The sequence below is a fragment of the Pelobates fuscus genome, chromosome 3 (assembly GCF_036172605.1).
Source record: "Pelobates fuscus isolate aPelFus1 chromosome 3, aPelFus1.pri, whole genome shotgun sequence".
Classification (NCBI taxonomy): domain Eukaryota; kingdom Metazoa; phylum Chordata; class Amphibia; order Anura; family Pelobatidae; genus Pelobates; species Pelobates fuscus.
The window spans coordinates 25,535,882-25,552,851 of NC_086319.1; the positions used below are offsets into that span (position 1 = coordinate 25,535,882).

Genomic DNA, 16,970 nt, shown 5'->3' on the forward strand with positions numbered 1-16,970 from the left:
TATAAATGTACAGGGGGTGAGATGCTAGCGAGTGCAGTAAGTGTTTTAAAATGTATGTGTATGCGTGTGTATATATATTTATTTGTGGTTCAGTGCATTAAAGTTTGACTATCATTTAAGATAATTAGATCTCAGGCTAACACTAACTTACAAAGTCTTCACTCAACTCCATTTCCTAATTACTCAACAAATACACCCCTTCTCAGTCCCTTCACTCTGCAAATGACCAACTCTAGACATCTGCTCATTCTCGCGCACTGCCTACTCTCATCTGCAGGATTTTTCAATGGCAGCCCCGTTCCTCTGGAATTCCCTGCCCCATGCCATCAGACTCTACATTAGCCTCCAGTCCTTTAACAAGTCACTGCAACCACACCTCTTTAGGAAATCCTACCATCTTCCTGGATGACACTCCTCTCATTTCACTGCCCTCATCTGTTTCCTCTCCTGTATATATCACAGCCCACTCTGTCTCTTTCCACTGTTCGCTTGTTCCCAACACAAGTCTTACTGACTTATTTCGTCACCGGCATCTTATCCATCAGTTCCTCTTCCCCTCTGACATGCTGTTATTTCTCTTGTGTGTCTGTACTCCTTCCTAATAGATCATAAACTCATTTGAGTAGAGACTTCTTCTCCTTGTTTTATTCTGGATATAAATCACTTGTCAATTATCCCCATTTTATAACCGTAAAACGCTGTAAAATATATTGGAGGTATATATATGCTGAGAAAATGTAAAATAACTCTATTTGAAAGTAATTCAAAGGAATTCCCAGACAAATGGTGGTATTTGTTTTCTGTCCTACAAACAACTACACTTTCTATTACTGGGTGATAGAAACTCTCTAGGGTCCCAGTCAGTATATTATAGAAATACTAATAACACATAAAACCGTAACCCAGGGCTCAACAAATCCCAGACGGCCTGTGAGAGAGAGAGAGAGAGAGAGAGAGAGAGAGAGAGAGACTGACTGTTATCAGCGTGAGTGTGTATGTTAGCCTGTCAGAGTGTGGCCCCTCTGATCTCATGAGGAAGGTGTTTTTACTCCCCTTTTTTCCAACGCCGTGCCAGTTTCGCCGTGGCTGGTTCCACCTCCATAGCTGAGATTATCAATCTTTATGATCTTAGCTAAACCAATGACTTCTGTTAGGAAAGCATTGAGGGGATTTCGTGCATGTGCAACAAATGTGCAGATCTGCATGTCCTCATAAAGAATGAAATTCATTAATTTAATGAATCTCTATGAGGAACATTCAGCGCCTTCATGCAGAGGCTCTTGTGGCCGTCTTAGTGACTGTCACTAGAGGTGTTACTAAGCAGCAATGTAAACCCTGCCTTTTCACTGAAAAGCCTGCAGGGACAGGCTATAGACACCAGAACAACTACATCAAGCTGTAGTGGATCTGGTGACTATAGTGTCCCTTTAAGAATTGCGTTTCCTCGTTGAAAATGACTGGCTCCTAATTTTTTTAGCTGCCTCTTAGATTCCAAACAAATTTATCAAGCCCTGCCGTAACCTTATAGAAAATGGTGCATTAGGCGTATTGTGCCCCCAGATTTTCTTAAAGGTTTGACAAGCCTAGTGGTTCTGGCCCAAGATATTACTGAAAGCATTGAATTATGTGAAGCTTTACTTTTTTAAATTATCCTAACATACCTAGTATCTACACTAGTGGAAAGTTTTTGTTTGTTTGTTTCATTTATCTCTGTTTCTGTTTTGGGGGGGTTTCCTCTTAACCCCTTAAGGACACATGACATCTGTGACATGTCATGATTCCCTTTTATTCCAGAAGTTTGGTCCTTAAGGGGTTAAATACATTTTCTACTACAAATGAGTGTCCGATGTGATGTTGCTTTCTCCCGTTTCGTGGGATCTTTTATTTGTCATTGTACATTTCTCTTATTATATATTTACTTACCGTATATACTCGAGTATAAACCGACCAGAATATAAGCCGAGGCCCCTAATTTTACCCCCAAAAAATGGGAAAACTTATTGGCTCGAGTATAAGACTAGGGTGGGAAATGCAGCAGCTACTGGTAAATTTCTAAATAAAATTAGATCCTAAAAAAAATATATTAATTGAATATTTATTTACAGTGTGTGTATAATGAATGCAGTGTGAGTGTATGAATGCAGTGTGAGTGTATGAGTGCAGCGTGTGTGTATGAGTGCAGCGTGTGTGTGTATGAGTGCAGCGTGTGTGTGTGTATGAGTGCAGCGTGTGTGTGTGTATGAGTGCAGCGTGTGTGTGTATGAGTGCAGCGTGTGTGTGTATGAGTGCAGCGTGTGTGTGTGTATGAGTGCAGCGTGTGTGTGTGTATGAGTGCAGCGTGTGTGTGTATGAGTGCAGCGTGTGTGTGTGTATGAGTGCAGCGTGTGTGTGTGTATGAGTGCAGCGTGTGTGTGTGTATGAGTGCAGCGTGTGTGTGTATGAGTGCAGTGTGTGTGTGTTGCAGAGCCCTGGTGGGGGGTGGGCATTTTTTTTTATTTTTTGAGAATTTATATAAATTAAAAGTCTTCTGGCATTGTCATTGGGTAAAAGCATCCAATGCTGATGTCAGAGTTCTTTAAAATTGTTGTTTTCATTTCAGTACAGCTCTAGCAAATGCAAAACTCACATGTGAAAGTAACAATCACAGGAACTACAGTGTATAGACTTAAAGATCCCCCTTATTATATCTGATTACATCTGAATTTAATTATTATTATTTATTATTATTATTTTATTTAATTATATTTTTTTATTATTATTATTTAATTTAATTATTATATTTTTTTTATTATTACTATATAATTTTTTCGTCCCCCCTACCTGCTTGATACATGGCAGGGAGGGGGGCTCTCCTTCCCTGGTGGTCCAGCATTGGTAGTTCAGTGGGGGGAGAGGGGGGCTGGCAGAGCTGTAACTTACCTTTCCTGCAGCTCCTGTCAGCTCTCTCCTCCTCCGCGCGGTCTGTGCAGCTCCCTCTGTCAGCTCCCAGTGTAAGTCTTGCGAGAGCCGCGGCTCTCGCGAGACTTACACTGGGAGCTGACCGAGGTGCTGAACGGACGGCGCGGAGGAGGAGAGAGCTGACAGGAGCTGCAGGAAAGGTAAGTACAGCTCTGCCAGCCCCCCTCTCCCCCCAGTCTGTATTATGGCAATGCAAATTGCCATAATACAGACTATGACTCGAGTATAAGCCGAGTTGGGGTTTTTCAGCACAAAAAATGTGCTGAAAAACTCGGCTTATACTCTAGTATATACGGTATATATTTTTCTAACTGTATTCCTTGTTTATTGTGTTTCTATGGGTTTTTGTTTACATGTGTTCTTGCCTCTTTTGACTTGAGATATTGTGTACTGACATTATGCTCCACTATGAATATATTTTTAAAGTGGTAACAGTAGCTGCTCATTTTTCAGTATGCAGTATGTGCTGGTACACAAGAGAAACACTAAGGGTCTCTGAAATGACAGTGTATTATCTAGCCTGCAAAACAATAGATGCAGTCAAGTTGCTAATCGCTTAATGAAACAAAGTACAGTGAAACCTTGGAATTCGAATGGTCCCTTACCAGAATAATTCGGTAGTCGAACAAAAAACATTGAGAAAAAAATCTCTGTACAAGAACGATTCTCGGTTACCAAACAAATCATGCCACAAACATGTTCGATTATAAAGCTATGTCTCACTTTAGATACATTTCAAATGCCAGAAGAATAGATGCCTATCCCCATCCAATCAATAATATTTATTCTCCTTTCCACTTATGCCATCAACTCTCATCATTACAGGTAAAGTGAAGTTACATTTTCTTTCATTGTGTTTATTGTTTTTTTTTTCTATACGATTTTATGCATTTTAAGGCATTATTAAACTATAAAATTAGTGTTAAAATGCAGAAAATTGTGGTGGTCTGGAATAGATTAATCAAATTTACATTAATTCTTATGGGAAATGTTGATTCGGTTCTCGAATAAATCGGAACTGAAACAGCTTTCTGGGACAGATTAAGTTCGGGTTCCGAGGTTTCACTGTACATATAAAGCACTCGATACCCAAACACGTCAACAAATGTAGTATCTTACTCCCAGTTTCTGAAGGAATAGACATGTATGTTTGTCAACTTGCTTTAGAAATCCACAAGAATTTCTCTAAACAGGCTTTATTCATGTATTTGTCAACTTGAGGATAAAAGTGGTAATAGTATAATTAAAGGAACACTATAGGATCAGGAATACAAACATGTACTAAACACAAACGTGTTAAAACAACAAGGTTGTTTGCCTCCCCCCTTGCCCCCTAAAAGCGGTTAAAACTCTCCTCTTTTCCAGCTCTGCGTGGGTCTGCCGGCACTGGCCCCAACCCCCAAACCGCCTCCTTGGTGACACTATTTAATTTAAGATTTTTAGCCAATCCAATGCTTTCCCATAGGAAAATCATTGGATGTCTGAAATCGGAAGTGGGGGGGGGGGGGGGGGGGTGATGACTGGGCCAAACACCAACTTGAGCATTCAGTAACTCCTCAGAGAGATGCATTGAATCAATGCATTTCTATGAGGAAAGTTCAGTGTCTCCATGAAGATGCTGAACGGCGGTGCTGCCTACTGTGCAGCACTGCCCCAGGTAGCACCTCCATTGACCATGTGGAGTGGCCACCGGAGGTGTCCCTAGGGGGCAATGTGAAATGTGGGGGCAATTCTATGAAAAGGCTGTGTTTACAACAAAATGCCTAAAGGCAATGATTATACTCACCAGATCAACTACATTAAACTGTAGCTGTTCTGGTGACTATAGTGTCAAAATCAGACAAAAGGAAAAAGAAAAAGCTTAAATAACTTTATTAAAGGGCAATTAAAGTCACACAGACCACTGCAGAGGTCCTGCCAGTTTAACCCCTTCGTGTAAAACATTGTGATTTTCTTAAAACAGCAATGTTTACATGGAAGGGTTAAATGCACCTCTAGAGGCGCTGCAGCCTCTGTAACAGAGTAAAACTTGGTTATTTGATCTTGGAGACCATTTGATTGGCTCAGCACAGTGTTTTGCCAACATGGACATTGGATTGGTTGAGATCATCAGTCTTGAAGAGCTCAGCCAAAGAGTCAGCCGAGGCCAGCATGGTGAGATAGTAAAGATGAGTAAAACTACTTTCCAAACCTCACAGCAGGGGGAGGGGGGTGACATCTATAGTTAGGGGAACAATATAGTGTTAGTAATACATGTTTGTGTTCCTAACACTCTAGTGTTCCTTTAAGATGAACATTCCTTATACATAGGCATACATTGTGCCCTTTAAGGTTTTTATTTAAATGGAATGTTTTAAATTTAATTACAATTAAAGTTACAATTCTAAAAAATATATTCACACATTGTCAGTGTATTAAATGCTGTCTCAATTCCATATGGCTTGCATACAGCGTTTTAATTGTATTTGCTGGCATGGTACAAATATTCAGTTTTACACTGTAACACTCCCTTTTCCCAAATTTAGGAACAGTTTTTTCAGATACCTGCCTCTGAGATATTAATGGACAGTCTTCTTCAAGACAAACTCTGCAAGATAATGGAAACACTGTGCCCTCCAAGAAAAAATAACAGTAAGTATAAACATTTTTATAATGAAATATCAGTTTTGTTCAAATGGAAAAAAAGGATTTGGGGAACACGCTCCGAATGTGCTGTTCTAAATAGTGGTGCTGATGAAATAAGCCAGCATTACACAAGCACACTTAAAAATGAAAATGAAGGCTCCAAATATACAAAGAGAAATGGTGATTGGGGAGCACACCGTGTACAGTTGTGCTCAAAAGTTTGCATACCTTTTGAGTGGTCTCATCACTCCAAATTACTGTGTGCCAGAAGCTGTGAGGCATGTCAAGGTGTTGGGCATATTGTAACCCGGCTTTTTTGTGGCATGGGCGCAGTAAAGGCTTCTTTCTGACAACTCAACCATGCAGCTCATTTTTGTTCAAGTATCGTCGTACTGTGCTCCTTGAAACAACCACACTGTCTTTTTTGCAGAGCAGACTTTATTTCTCCTGAGATTACCTGTGGGATTTTCTTTGTATCCCGAACAATTCATCAGGCAGTTGTGACTGAAGTCTTTCTTGGTCTATCTAAACTTGGCTTTGTATTAAAAGATCCTCAAATTTTCCACTTCTTTATAAGTGATTAGACAGCGATGACTGGCATTTTCACGGCTTTGGATATCTTTTTATATCCTTTTCCATATTTATAAAGTTCTATTGCCCTGTTACACAGGTCTTTTGTCAGTTCTTTTCTGCTCCTCATGGCTCAGTATCCAGCCTGCTCAGTGCATCCACATGAGAGCTAACAAACTCATTGACTATTTATACACAGACACTAATTACAATTTAAAAAGCCACCGGTGTAGGAAATTAACCTTTAATTGTCATTTTAAACTTCATGTGTCACCTTTTGTGTCTGTAACAAGGCCATACATTCAAGGGTATGTAAACTTTTGATCAGGGCCATTTGGCTGATTTCTTATCATTATGATTTAAAAAGGAGCCAAACAACTATGTGATAATAAATGGCTTCATATGATCACTATCCTTCAATAAAATATTTTATTTTTCCATGATCAGTTATATTTTCAAAATCAATGCCAAAATTTCACAATTACTGTCAAGGTATGCAAACTTTTGAGCACAACTGTACATACATTCTGTGGTTTTGTTAAGTGCGAGATACATGCAGGTATATTATCTATAGTGAAATATACAGATGCCCTCAGATCATGTTTTAGTGAACTAAGCCACTCCTTGACAAATTACCCTTTAGTGCATTGTCCTATAAATTTCAGTAGAGAAAAACTGAATATCCAGAATTGGCAGACTTGTAAAATGTTGCAAATGTACACATTAGTTAGGAATTTTTTTCTTACATTAGTGTGGCTTCACGGATGAGATCTCGTTTGCAAGTTACCAGACTCCTGGTTGGGCACGCTTGTTACAATCTCTAGTGTAATTCCATTTTTATTACCATAATATTGTAATAACTCAAAATGTTATACATCTCCTAGCTGTCTATGAAAAGTCAACTTTAGAGTTTGTTTTTGTACCAGGGTCCCTTTAAAAAGCCTTTATACTCTGACCAGGATTGGTCAAGTTTCTGAGCATTTATTAGCATTCTTAATGTGCTTTGTTGTATTTGTAGGTGAATGTCCTTGGCTGGAATTCTGTATTCGTTCCTACAATTCTTCAGATGGCGGAAAAGAACACATTTGCTATGAGGTATTTGATACTGAAGTCACAGGAACAATTTTAAATCATTGATCTCTTCAAAGCTACAAGAAGAAGCCCGTTCAGAAGCAGCAATTTTATTTATTTTATTTTTTTGTGTGTTTAACATGTTAATTTGCCTATTGTTTCAATCAAGCACTGTGGATTCTAAATTAAACACACGACTGACACTTTTGTATAAGTGTGTTAACTGCTAATGAACCGCTGTGGTTCATTTTTGTTATAGTGACCATGTTTATATTGGCATATCCCTTATGATGTCTTTTTGTATATATATTTTTAAATATGATCTGTTGAAGGGAAGACAAAAATAAATGAATCATGGATTATTCATTGTTGTGGCAGCTACCTTTCAATGCATTGTAATATAGATCTATGGCGTTCTGTTGCAGTGTAAATACCAATAACTAAATCTGAAATTGTGTTTTAGAATCTTATTGTGTAAATACACTTAATTTGTGGCAATTTATATACAACACAGCTTGGCTGATGCGATCTTTTCTTAATAAAATACATTCTTTGTACAACTAGTGTTTCAATTGCCTGTCTGTCCCTTAACCTTGTACTTGCATCTTTGTTCAACATAAACTACTTAATACAAATACACAAAAATTAAGTCCTGCGTTCAGACTCCTAGTACTCCTGGGTGGCAGCATTGACATCAGTACACATCATGGTTTTTTTTGTATGTATTGCGGCTGCTGTGTGCTATGGTCATTGCTGCTGCCCAGATATAGTAGTAGTCTGAGCGCAGGGCTTATTTTGTATGTTTGTATTCACGTTTGTATCACACAGCTATATTACAGTGTTGCCGCCCACCCTCTGTGTTCCCTATTAAGGGATAAGAAGTATGTAGGAGTTCAGAAAATACCCCTCTCATGTCTCATTAGAGATTTTTTTTTCTACCTGAAGCTGAAGGAAGCAATGTGAATTGTTAGTGTAGAACTCACCTAAGAGGTTTGTCTTGATGTGGCAGGTGAGCTTACAATCTAATGGGCACTGGAGTCATAATAGAAAACCTCCAGCTATTTAAATATGCATAGAAATTTGGGATCGTGCGCAAGTAATTATTTTCTTATTTTTTTATAAACAATTTGATATTTCAAATAAAAAGATAAATTCGTAGTTTATTAGTGATTACCATTAACCTTCTATCTGATTGTTTATAGGTAATAATTTCTCTCATTACACCGCATTTCCTTCCTATCTCCTCTAGGTGGCAGGTCATGTATGTTGAATTACAAACACCTGTTATATTTTAGCTGGAGAACACAGAATTGTTATATTTTGTATTCTTGCTCTGAAGTTGGTTTTTACACCAACTGTTTGTTTTGCCCATTGCGTTGTAGAAGTGTGCCCAACGCATTGTGATGTTCAGAAGTCTAATGCTAGACATTCTCTGGCTGTATATGCTCTTTTGATGACGTTGGTTGTAAATGATCTTAACACTCTTGATTGATAAAAGCTGGGAATTTAATACCAAACCATATGAGAACAGTTTTATATTAACTTGGTTATCTTGATGCCCAGGAGCAGTCCTCACCGTGGCCTCATTAATGACACCTAACACCTCTGCATTATCAATGTAAATTACATCTAAGCCCTATGACGCAGATTGTCTGAGAGTGCTGGGTGTCCCAGTTTATAAACCATTCTTAACTTGTTTCATATTAAGCCAAGTGACAATAACAGAGGACCCCAGGTAAAAAAAAAAAAAATCAGTGTAGCCTGCTGTTGTAATTTAGAGATTAAAGTGTACAACTTTTCAGTCTTTTACAAAACCAGTTCAAAGGACTGCATTGTATCTCACAACTATCTGATATTATTTTATTAAAGAACTCCGATCCTCTGTACTCCGATCCTATGTTATGTCCTCTATTACTCTAGGAATAGGACAAAGTAAATCATTTTTCATGAAAAGGGATTTGATTTTTATGGAAGTGACTTACGGTAAGTATTTTTACATGTTCTATTGAATATTTTTGTACTTTTAATGCTGCACTCCTTTTGTATGCTATATAACGTAAAACGATAATTCCTTTTTTATACTTTAGGTTGGCTGGAAAATTAAATGAATTGTGTTAATATTATAATTCACTAGGGGACCTTGATGGCTACATGATAATACTTTAACAGGTTGTTGTTTTTTTGTGCAAATGTACCCATGAGTTCTTTTTTTTTATCTCTTGTATGTATAATATGTAAATGTATTCAAAAGTAACATTTTAACATCAGAAAACAGAGTACCTGTATTCATTATGTGTGTATTGTACTGTGTACAATTAGACTGCAATTTACAGATTTTTTTAAGGTATAGGATCATTGGCCCGTTGACTAATCTGCAAAATCTTAAGAACTGTTAAGGAAATCACTTGTCTAATCCAAAATAGCGGAGCTGCAGACATTCAACAAAGAGAAAAAAAAGTGATGCAACTGAAAAATATATAAAGTGCAGAGATATACAACGCGCATACAAGGTGCCAATTAACTTCATAAGAATAAAGTTAGTGATGACAAAGAACTCAAGTTACTTAATCCATATGTAAGTATCCAATTTCACACAAAAAAAAACTGTGCAAAAACTTTCCTTAAAAAAAATCCCATTTTTGATTCCTTTATTTGATAGATTCACCTGTGAGTTTTTTCTGACCAGATCTGGGTTTTATCAGCTCAGTAAGGAGGGGGGTTAACACCCCACCTGACTCTCCATTCCTGCGATACACAAACGGCAGGAGTAAGGAGTCCCTATAAATACACAGAAACACACCATGCATACACACACCATGCTTCACTTACACACAGAGGACACAATGCATTCATTACACACAAAGACAATGCATCCCTTGCACACATCCACAGAAACACACAATGCATCCCTTACACACACTCAATTCATCCTTTAGACACAATCAACACACCCCTTACAGACTCACACACTGCATCCCTTACATACACAGTAACACACCTTGCAACCCGTACACATACAAACACAGATTCACACAATGCATCCCTTACACACACAATACATCATTTACACACAAGCACACACTGCTTTATATCCCTTACACAAAAACACACTGCTTCCACTACACACAAACACACTGCATCATCTACACAAACTGGTATCCCTATACATTACATTCCATAAGCACACACATTAGATCCTCTACTATAACACATCCCCTACACACTCCACTCCCTGTGAGTGAACTCATGGGTGGAACATGTAGGTGGACATATGGGTGGGCCTCATGGGCATCCTCACCGCCAGGCCCTGGGGCCCAGACCTTGAGCTGTGTAAGGGGCCCCAAAAAATGGAGCTGCTTCCCGTTCTCCAAAAACATTGAATTTTGTGACCACAGTTACAAACAGCCTCCAGAGATCCTGTTCTACACCGGACCAGTGGAGCCAGACTGCAGCCAGAGCCCATCACCATCCTCATCTGGTTGTAAGTAGGCAATCTAGTATATTATTCGTGGCACTAATATTTAATTTACATTAAAGGGACACTATAGTCCCCAGAACCACTGCAGCTTAATGAAGTGGTTCTGGTGTCTTTAGCCGGTCTCTGCAGGCTTTTTAATGTAAACACACACTGTGTGCAGCACTGGCTTTAGTTCATATGGCAGATCATATGTGTGGGGCATTGTGATGTCACATGGTGGGCAGCGCATATGGGTGGGGGCGGCAAATTTTTCTTTTGCCTAGGGTGGCAAAAATCCTTGCACCAGCCCTGAGTACCAGTGAAATAGAATCAGGGGGGGGGGGGGGGGGCGTGGTCTGCAGCCGGAGCGAGATGGACGTGTCCAAGTGAAGCTCTGCTAGGACCACGAGGCCAATAGCAAACTAAAGCAAAGAAAACACTTATCTGACTGAGGTAACGGGCCGGGGAGTCGACATGGACAAGCGGGCCCCGAAGAAACCGTCTAAAAAGCCGACGGAACAGGGAGCAACGGTGCCTGATATGTTTGCGGCCTCCCGCGCCATGCGATCAAGCACCCAAGATGGCGGACGGGAGAGCCCGCTGGCGCCATGCTCACCTCCCAGCCCAGGCGCGGTGGCGGCCTCGGAGGTATCAGTGGCTAACACTGCACAAATCCTGGCCAAGTTGGCTGAGGTCCGCAGTTATCTGGCGGCCGAAATCACCAGGAACACCCACGAAGTAAAGGCCGAGATACAGGCCTTGGGTGTGCGGATGGCAGGGCTTGAGTGGCGGGCGGAGTCCACGGCGGTGGCCCACAACGCTGCTGTAGCCCAGATTAACCGGCTCTCTACCAGATTAACTACGGTGGAATCTGCCCTGGATGATATGGGGAACAGATCCCGTAGAAACAATATCAGGCTTCGGGGCCTACCTGAACAAGAGGGTGAAGGCCCGCTGATGGAGGTGGTGGCCAAGATCCTCAAACCTTTGCTGCCCGATGTGCCTGAGCACCAATGGCACATGGAGAGAGTGCACAGGGCCCCTCAGGGCGAAACGGGCGACTGATACCCGCCCGAGGGATGTTATTATCAAATTCCTGTTTTACAGGACGAAGGAAGCCCTCATGAAGCGAGGCAGGGAAGGCCCTATCCGATATGGAGGGGCGGAACTTACCTTATTTCAAGATCTGACTCCTGCTACCCTTCAAAAACGAAGGCTTTGGCGCCCGGTGACGGGGCTTCTGCGGCAGCATGGAGTCAAATACGCTTGGGGCTTTCCATTCCGGTTGCTGGCGTTCAAGGATGGTCGCACTAAAATCCTGAACGCTGATGGAGACCCGGCGGAGTTCCTGAGGGGCCTCGGCATACAGGACACGGTCACGATGGCGGAGTTCCCCCCGGCTGAAGAGGCGCTCTGTCCTCTCCCTCGTGAGTGGTTTGAGGCGGGTGAGTGAGGCCCACGGATGTCGGTAGGTCCAGATCCACAGGAGGTCGGCAGGTGGGGGATCGAGTCGGCTGTAGCACTCGGGGAGGGTATGTAGGTTGCGTGTGGGATGGCTGTTTTTGGGGCCTGGTCCACTCCGGTGAGCCCTCTTGGGGTGCTGGGATTGGGAGCAGCCGTTAGTGCTGCGCGGGCGGATCCCAAGTCATAGCGGGTATGGGGGGGTCTTCTCCCCTCTTTGGGTGGGCTAGGGATGTTCCACTGTGCTGGTTTCGATATTTACTGTATGCATTGATGTTTAATTTTTATGGGTGGCGGTGTTGTCGGAGGGAGGGGGGATCGGGGCCACTTCTTCGCCCAGTGGCCGGCACGGAGCGGGTCACGGAACTCCCGCGTATTGCGGCATTGACTACCCCTGTTGAAATGTTTTTATTTTTGTTGTTGTCTTCTTTCGGTACCCACGATTGAATGGGGGGGTGGGGGCGGCGCTTACCCGGACTTATTTATTTATCTGTATGCATTATAATGTGTTTATGTTGGTGCAGAGATAGCGCTTCAACTTGGATCGCATAGGCAACAGCCGGATTCGAGGAGAGTGTGTGAGGGAGGGTTTCGGCCTATGTTGGGGCGGGTCGCCTGAGCTCGCTCAGTCAGCTCGGCTCTATCCTAAGCGGAAGCTGGGGAGGGTGGGGGGGCTACCTGGCAGAATCTTTTATAATCGGATCCAGGATCGGGGAAGGAGGGGGGCGGGTAGACGCGGCGGGGGGCCGGTATCTGGAGCCATTTCTTGCATCCGCCCGAGGGCGGGGGGAGGGGACCGGAGTAGCTCGCCTGTACTGAGGACCCCTTCTATAGTTGGTGTAGTGTATTCCTAATCCCTCTTACCCCAAGGCTTTCAAGTGCACGGCTCACTGCTAGAGGATAACCCCTGGGGAAGCCCCTCCGGACCGGTGGCCGTGAAGCCCCGCGTCATTGGGTAGTTAAGCTCTCCTAACGTGTTTGCTTGTTAAGTACTAAACGAGTATTGAAGACCGGCTTATTTTTTCATGTTCCTAACTTAACCATGGTGTATGTGGATTCCCCTTAATTTAAAAAAAAAAAAAATAACTAAAAAAAAAAAAAAGAATAATAAAAAAAAAAAAAATAAAGTTATAGATATATTGTGAATTGTATTTGACAATCTGCTTTCAGTTATGTGGATATGTACCTTGATAGATCTTCCATCGCTGCCCTATGTACTAAGTGCAGGGGCACAGACTATAATGTGTTTTTTTCTCTTACGTTGATTCCATTGGCACTCTAGTAGTGCCTTTATTGGCTGGTCCATGTCCCCAACGCCCCAGGGATCTCTTGTCGTTCCGGGGATGTCGGGACATCTACCCCAACTACGCCTGGCGATGGGTAAGACCAGGCGATACATGTACATACTGTTTGGTTTCTTTCTTTTCCTATCCTTTACTCTTTTTCTGCCCTTACTCCCGTCTGTCCCTTTTCCTTATCTTTCTCCTCTGGGGGGGGAGTCGGAGGACGCTCAGGAAGGCTCGATTACGACCAGAGGTAACAGAAAGCTTAAATACAGAACTATCCTACAGGTTAACTCATGCCTGTGAAACTATTATCCCTTAATGTTAAAGGCCTAAACGCCCCTAAAAAAAGACGGCTCATGTTTCGGGAATTAAAACGTATGAACCCCGATATTGCCTTCCTACAGGAGACACACTTGTCGAAATCGGCGAAGTTCGCCCTTAAAGATCACTTATACAGAACCACATATGAGGCTAGAGCCCTCAATAAGAGGAATGGTGTCGCCATCCTCGTGCATCATAGATGCCCGTTCAGGGTCAGCGCGGTTAGTGCTGACCCGGGTGGGCGCTACGTGTTACTGTCGGGGTCTTTGCATTCTCAGGCTATGCATTTCCTCAACATATACGCTCCTAACGATCCGTCCAGTGCATTCTGGAAGGAGTTGACGCACATAGTACACAGGCTGCCACACGGCATAGTTGTTGTAGGGGGGGATTTTAATGCTGCTCCGTCCCCGGCGATAGATAGGGGCCATGTAGGGGAATCCCGCGGTCACATAGGAGGGGGGGGCAAGACAAATTACTGCACGCATTCATGCAACAAACAGGTCTGATAGACATATGGAGGGCTCAGCATCCTGATATTATAGACTATACGTTTTATTCGTCGCCACACGATACATATTCAAGAATAGACTTTTTTCTGGTCAACTCGCTGGCTATTCCCAAGGTTTCGGACTCTGGGGTGGGATCCATAGCCTGGTCAGATCACGCAGATGTCACCCTTACCTTGGACAAGTTGAGCGTCGCGTCCCCTTGGTCCTGGAAGCTTAATAGGTCCTTACTTCAAGACCCAGAAATCGTCGATATCATTAGGAAGGAACTTAAGGACTACTTTATCAGGGAAGCGGAGACAGGGATCTCGAAAGCCACGGTATGGGCGGCTCATAAGACGGTTATTAGGGGGGTCCTGATTAGAGAAGCAACACGGAAGAAACGACGCAAGTCTCAACTATTAACGTCATTATTGGGAGCTTTAAGAACGGCGGAACAACGGCATAAGTCGGACCCTTCACCCACGAACTTAACGGCGCTGCAAAACACACGGCATTCAATTAGGGAAACACTTCTGGATGACACCGCGAGAGCTATCATATGGTCCAAGCGAGCCTACTACGAGAAAGCGAACAAGATGGACACATTGTTGGCACGATCCCTTCGGCCGCGACAAAGGGGCACGCATATCACGAGGATTAAAAATGCAGCGGGAGCATACCAGACGAACCCCACAGAGATAGCTCAGGTGTTTACGGATTACTACACTAAGCTTTACAACCATACTACAGGTAGTATCGTAGACACAGGACAGGAATTGGATGCGGTACGGGCGTTCCTCTCTCGGTCGCATCTCCCCAAGTTAGATGTGGCTGCCTCGGCGGCCCTGGGACACCCCATTTCAGTTGACGAAATAGATGCGTCGATTTCCGCCTTGAGAAGTAACAAGGCGCCGGGTCCCGATGGTTTCTACGGAAGCTATTATAAAACCTTCCGAGAGGAACTCCTACCCCACATGGAACCCTGGTTCAACAATTTGATGAATGGAGAGACGCCTGATAGGGAGATGTCTTTAGCGAATATCGTTCTATTACCTAAGCCGGGTAAAGACGACTCGGCCCCGGAGAACGCCCCATCTCGTTAATTAATCACGACTCCAAAATTTTGGCTAAAATTCTCGCAGGCAGGTTGAACCCGATCCTTGCAGGCCTGATACACCCGGATCAGGTGGGCTTTGTACCGGGCAGACAACTGTTTGAGAACACGAGACGCAATATAGACCTTATCGGGAGACAGGTTACAAAGGGCACCCCGACATTGATGCTGTCACTCGATGCCGAAAAGGCATTCGACAGGGTCAAATGGCCTTATTTATTCGAAGTCTTACATCACTTCGGCATGCCGGCCAGGTTCGTAACGACTGTTCAGGTACTCCAACGTTAGGGCACAGATTCAGATCTCAGGAGTGAGAATTACACCGTTTCATTTGAGCAACGGCACGAGACAAGGATGCCCCCTCTCGTCGCTGCTGTTTGTCCTCTCGCTCGAACCCCTCATGCAAGCTATACGGGACGCCCCAGATATCAAAGGTGTTACCGTAGGGGACACGCAATACGTTGTCTCGGGATTTGCGGACGATGTATTGCTGACGCTCACAGATCCGAGGGTTTCAATGGCAGCTCTGACCGGGATTCTGGCAGAATACGGCGAGGTAGCTGGCTATAAAGTCAATTTATGCAAATCAAGCGCGATCCCCATTGGTATGAACGAAGTCGAGGCATCGTATATAGGAAGGACTTATCACATCCGAGTGGAGAGGGACCAGATCAAATACTTGGGCGTTTGGTTGACAGCAGACCCCTCACGACTATATCAGCAAAATTACACCCCGCTGATTAGACAGTTGATAAACGATATGGATAACTGGATTGACAAACCGATTTCGTGGATCGGACGAATACATACAGTGAAAATGAATGTGCTGCCAAGGATACTCTTCTTATTCCAGGCCCTTCCGATACATGTGACTAAGTCTAATTTGGGTCCGCTTCAACAGGCTATAGGTAAGTTTATTTGGCAGAATAGAAGGCATAGGATCTCTCGAAACATCCTCTATAGAGCTAGGGACAGGGGAGGCCTGGGCCTTCCAAACCTGTATTATTATTACGCGGCGGCCCAGTTGGCCCAAATTGCATTATGGCACTCACCCCCAGATAAGAGGAGATGGATGGATCTGGAATCCTCCATGATGGGCCCGGATATGCCCCAGTTCCTTATGTGGACCCCTAAAGAACAGAGACCTGTTGATCAGGTGATATGCCCAGCAATACGCAACTCCCTTAAGATTTGGTACGCAGCCGCCATCAAGTACGGCCTGACTTCAGCTCTGTCGCCCATGACCCCATTCTTACGAAACAAGGCATTTGCGCCGGGCATGCACCCCCGGGACTTCAAAGGTATAGAGGGCACGGGGATGCAAAGACTGTGTGAGATGTTTGACAACGGCTCCTTCGTCACGTTCGATGCGCTACAAAGCAGAGCTCCACTGCGCCCCTTTGATTATTTCCGGTATCTTCAGCTTAGGGATTTTGCCAGAGGCCCCCGGATCAAGGCGGCCGCGCTGACACAATTGACGTTTTTCTAAAAGATGTGTAAGAAGGGATAATTCCCAAGCGGCCTCATTTCCTGTTTGTACTCCCATTTGAGCACGCACACATTGGAATGGGGAGATCTCACATATGCGGATCAGTGGGAGATATTTGGGAGGCCGC

General features: G+C 43.4%; 1 protein-coding gene across 1 annotated transcript in view; it reads left to right on the top strand.

Moving 5' to 3' along the window:
• The window catches only part of POT1 (protection of telomeres 1), a 101,093-nt gene extending 93,349 nt beyond the window's left edge, over positions 1–7,744 (top strand). Inside the window, exons 17-18 of the mRNA XM_063446808.1 lie at positions 5,484–5,589; positions 7,172–7,744. Of these exons, the coding sequence (XP_063302878.1) occupies positions 5,484–5,589; positions 7,172–7,290 (225 nt within the window). The 3' untranslated portion in view covers positions 7,291–7,744. The remainder of the gene's footprint in view (positions 1–5,483; positions 5,590–7,171) is intronic.
• Positions 7,745–16,970: the final 9,226 nt, after the last annotated feature.